This window comes from Penaeus chinensis, chromosome 12 (assembly GCF_019202785.1).
Source record: "Penaeus chinensis breed Huanghai No. 1 chromosome 12, ASM1920278v2, whole genome shotgun sequence".
NCBI classification, from domain to species: domain Eukaryota; kingdom Metazoa; phylum Arthropoda; class Malacostraca; order Decapoda; family Penaeidae; genus Penaeus; species Penaeus chinensis.
In genome coordinates this window covers 39,652,080-39,657,079 of record NC_061830.1, presented here as the reverse complement: position 1 = coordinate 39,657,079, position 5,000 = coordinate 39,652,080, and the positions used below count along the sequence as shown (strand labels likewise).

Below are 5,000 nucleotides of genomic sequence, written 5' to 3'. Positions count from 1 at the left end.
TTCTATAACTTGCATCTGCTGGAGGTAAGTGACTTTTTATGCAGGTTTTAGCCTGTGTATGCTTTTATTTATGTGTGTGGTATATCGTAAGTAAATGATGATGGTTGGATACATGGCACATGATGACTGTCTGTAAAATTTCAAATTTGTATTCAAGTCTGTAGTTTATTATTCATGCTGTACAGTAATTATTTTAATTCTGTGGTTTTCCATTTTCAGCTCTCCATCTTTAGCCAAATCAAATTTTTTGAAGCACCGAGAATTCTTGAGATATACAACCCTGACTGGAAGGCCGTTATCAAGGCACATTTAGGAACACGGTTGCCCAATAACTCAATTCCTGAAGACTGCACCCATTATCTTCATTATCTAGCGAAACACAACATATCAATCACTCCAGGGGGACTTGAAGAGGAAGAGGAGGAGTATGAGTATGTGTGAAGAATACTTCTTTAGTAATTTGCCTTTTATGAGGATACTGAAGATTGTAGAAAAGGAATAATCTTTACAGAATATCAGATGTTGAATTTGATATAAATAACTTTATAGATTTTTATTACATGTGTTGGTCAGTATCAGTGATTATTTTCTGCAGTAATTTAATAAATTATTGTTTTTTTCTCTACAGTGAAATGGTATGTCTTGATTGGACGGCACTGGCTCGTGTTCAGCTCCGAAAACTGCCTTCAGTAGATGATGTGCAGTGTTACTCTGTGTGGTGGGAGGCAGCAAGGGAAGACTTCATCCTCAAAGACTGCCTGAAAGTTGGAGGAGATCAAGGAGCTTGGTGGGGTGGAGGAGAGATGTCAGATGGGGGCTACCCTGTTACCAACGCTAATGTCCCACCTACCCAGATGGTCACAGGCAAATTGGGCAGAGACTCCTGGGGGCAGCTCCTAAGGCGTACATGGCTCTCTGAATTCTCATCGCTCTTGTCCCTTCCAGATAGTTTCAAGGGCCATATTTCTGTCAATTATGAAAATGATGGCCAGATTTGCCTGGAGTCTCGGCCCCGACCTTCTCTTTCATCTAGGTTTCCGGTACTGAAATATAGGCTGTGTACAGCCCAAAATCTTTCAGCATTAACTTACCATCTTCATACTGAAGCTCTAGCTCAGATGAAGACAGATGTACAACCTTTAAAGAATATTGTCGTGAGGAAAGCAGAAGTTAAAGAAGAAAATATGACAGTGCCAGTAAATGTTTCAACCCCTAAAGATCCACGAATGGAGGAAGCAAAGGCCCGTGTCAGAGGAAGAATAGACCATCCCGTGTGGATTCCGTGGATGTCTTCAGATCAACCTCTGCTTACCCAAGATGCTGTCCTTCATTATGTTGATAAGGTTGTCAACCTGACCTATGGATTCAAAGGTCATGTTCTCCTTCCTCCATCATGGCAGTCACAGCCTGGTGACCTGGTATTTGATCCCAAGAGATTTCCAGATCCTGTCGCTATGGCCCGGAAAATAGAAGAAAAAGGTTTTAAATTAGCTCTGACCATTCATCCGTTTGTGAGTGTCAATGCTCCAACATTTGATAAGGGGACTCAGGAGGGCCTCTGGATACGCCAACGTTTGTCAGAGCTCCCTGCACTCACAAACTATGAGGACACCTATCCATCTGCTGTAACAGACTTTAGCAACCCAAGAGCTAAACACTGGTTCTCAGTGCAACTCAAAAAATTGAAAAGGATGTATAACATTGACCGTTTCCATCTGAAGCCTGCAGATTCCCATGATCTTCCAGCATACCATGAATATCACATGCCCATTCCTGGTCCAGATGCAATACTGTCCTATTTCATGGATTCTGTAAGTGCAGTGTCACCACCCATCAGTACAGAAGGTGCTGTCATGCCACCTGGAGCACCAACTTTCCTTACTCTTGGAAACTTTGATGGGTCCTGGGAAGGGCTGGAGACACTAGTTCCAAGGGTGCTGACCCTAGCCATGCTTGGATTCCCCTTCATTGATGTGGGACCAATAGGTGGAGTAGCAAGAATGGGACATATTCCTGATAGGGAACTTTACATTCGGTGGATGGAAGTAGCAACATTTCTTCCAGCAATGCAGGTAGGGCAATATGTAGAGTATTTTGAAAGTTTTCTTCAGCTCATTTTACATGCATAGTACTTAAAAGATTAAATAGTTCAAACGTTAAGGTTCAAAAGAGAAAATCAAATACTGTAGTGTCATCCTGTGTAAAGCACTTTCAGATATGTTTGGTCCTGGTAGACATAATGTAATATTCTCTACTTTTTTTTAAATAATTTTCACATGCTTACTTTTTTTTTTTTTTTTTTTTTTTTTTTAAGTAATATATGTTTAATGCAGTATCAAATAATTTTCATAACATATATGTTTTCACATTTTTTATATTTAAACATCTATTTATCAAAAATTACGAGTTTTCCTTCAGTAACATGTAATTTTGTTCATCATATAGTATGTTTTCATGACAGCGTCAAAAATCAAGATGTTCTGAATAACAATAAATTTAAACAAGTATTGTTGTGAGAGAACATTGCCATTTTATTTATTTTCTTATATATAAGTTAGGTCCAATTATTTCTCCTTGTTTTTTCTTTCTCCTTTCGTGTATGCTTAAGTTACCCTGAGGCATTGGTTTCTTAAATTTCATAGAATGAGAAATATATTTAGTAACTTTAGGATTTTTTTGAGTAACTTTATTATCATTATTATTATTATTGTTATTATTGTTGCTGTTATTATTATTATCATCATCATCTTCATCATCATCATCATCATCATCATCATCATCATCATCATCATCATCATCATCATCATCATCATCATCATCATCATCTTCATCATCATCATCATTCATCATCACATCATCATCATCATCATCATCATCATCATCATCACCATCATCATCATCATCATCATCATCATTATTATTATTATTATCATCATTATCATCATCATCATTATCATCATCATCATCATCATCAACATCATCAACATCAACATCATCAACATAATCATCATCATCATCATCATCATCATTATTTGAAATAATATAGTTTTTGCCTCAACAGATATGTGTACTGCCCGACAAGTATGGCTCAGAAATGACAGCCCTTGCAGAGAAATACACTAAACTTCGGAAGACAGTTGTCCTACCACGGCTAAGGAAAAAGATACCCGACGCCCTAGAAAAGGGGACCCCACTCATCACCCCCTTGGCCCTGTTCTCACCATATGACCCAGTTGCGGCACAGGTTTCGGACGAGTGGATCTTAGGCACTGATCTGCTGGTTGCCCCCATCACTAACAGAACTCAAAGGACTCGGAACATTTATCTTCCAGCGGGCATTTGGAAGGATGAGATCGATGGGCACTTGCTCCGAGGTGGGCGATGGATCAAAGATTACAAGATTCCCCTAACGAAAATTGCGTACTTCACTTTCAAGTCCTTGCACAATGATCCAGCGTGAGAGGCTAGACTTCAGTGTAAATACAGGAAAGTTTTAAAAGTGATAACTGAAAATACTAACATTTTATTTCATGCTGTCTTTCCTTTAGGTTAGAAGGAGAGAAACTGTGCATTACTGAGCAATAACAAGCAATAGAAACAATTTCTTCTTAACAGATCAAAAGTTATCACTTTGCAAGTTAATATTAGCATTTGCTAATAGTTCAGCTATACAGTGAGTGTATGGGAAATTGTGTCAACCTTGTTTGTTGTGATAAAAGGTAGTATCTTTTCAGTTCATTTAATTCTGCCATTAAAGTACTATACCACTTATAATTATATGGTAGAAGCGAGTTAAATACATTCTGATAACTCTAACCAGAAACTAATTTGTAACTTGGATCTGTTGCTGTACAGACCAAGGTCGGAATGTCATACGCAATGTGTGTTCGATTTTTGTATATTAGGTGCTACAACTATTATTCTGAGATTAAAAAGACTTAATGTATATAGTTATAATTCTAAAAATTCATGTATATAGATTATGATATTTATACTTACATGAGATACAAAGGCAATCATGGTTTTCACCAGTGGAATACTGTGATTTTATGCTGAAATCTGTCAGGGTTGTGATAGTTAACATGTGTTGTATGTTATGCATTCTTGTACAGTGTAGACAATATTTGCTAATAATCTGTCCAGAGTGTAGAATTGTTGAAGGTAATGATCAAAGTAAAAGCTGTAAAAGAGAGAGTGAAAGCATAGAGACTATTGCAAAAGTATTTCAAAGCCTTGCATCCAGGTTAAATAGTTCAATTTGTACCAGTAATTATGGACTTTTGTGTTATATTTCCTGTACGTATGTGGTGCTGAATTTTTATCGGAAATTGGAACTGTGAATGCTTAAAGTGTCCTTATGAGTATGTGATAGATTTATGTAAAATTACAATTAATTTATGTGTGTTGTTAGGTTTTCTCGCCTGTATGTATAAACAAATAATGATGATAAAAGAAATATAACTATTTATATGATAATAAATAAAGTGACAAACATACAGGTACTGTTGTACAAGAGATAAATGAGATACAACTGTAGGGTTGATATTTTTATACAAGTTCAAAATTAGAAAGATTCGTCGTAGGAAAGGTACACTGGTACATAATACAATCAGTGTGTCATTTGATCAGGAAGTATTTCTATGGGTCTTTGCTAAGGAAACTATCAAATAAGTGCTTAACTTATATTTAAATCTCTCATACCTAATTTTTGCTGAGCACCTTTTACTTTTTTTTCATCTTTTTGTTGTATACTTGCAATACAACGAGAAAGAGATTTATGAAATGTTTTTCATAAGTATTTAATACTATATTTATTTTTATTTTTTTTTTCTTCAAACAACCTATCTCCAGATACGTTAGAAAGCATAATGAGAATTGCCTTATAATGAATATCAGGGAATGTCTTATATTAAGGTTTCTTGCACTGGGTAGGTTGCATGCACTCTGATAGATGACTTTTCTAAAAATATTGGTTAAAATGTTGACATAGTAAATTATAT

General features: G+C 36.2%; 1 protein-coding gene across 1 annotated transcript in view; it reads left to right on the top strand.

Annotated features, from left to right (window-relative positions):
• The window catches only part of LOC125030890, a gene marked incomplete in the record, with an annotated part of 83,351 nt that overhangs the window by 77,057 nt on the left and 1,294 nt on the right, over nucleotides 1–5,000 (top strand). Inside the window, 4 exon segments of the mRNA XM_047621219.1 lie at nucleotides 1–24; nucleotides 220–431; nucleotides 629–2,072; nucleotides 3,062–5,000. The exon segment at nucleotides 1–24 is cut by the window's left edge and continues 105 nt beyond it; the exon segment at nucleotides 3,062–5,000 is cut by the window's right edge and continues 1,294 nt beyond it. Coding sequence (XP_047477175.1) covers nucleotides 1–24; nucleotides 220–431; nucleotides 629–2,072; nucleotides 3,062–3,460 — 2,079 coding nt within the window.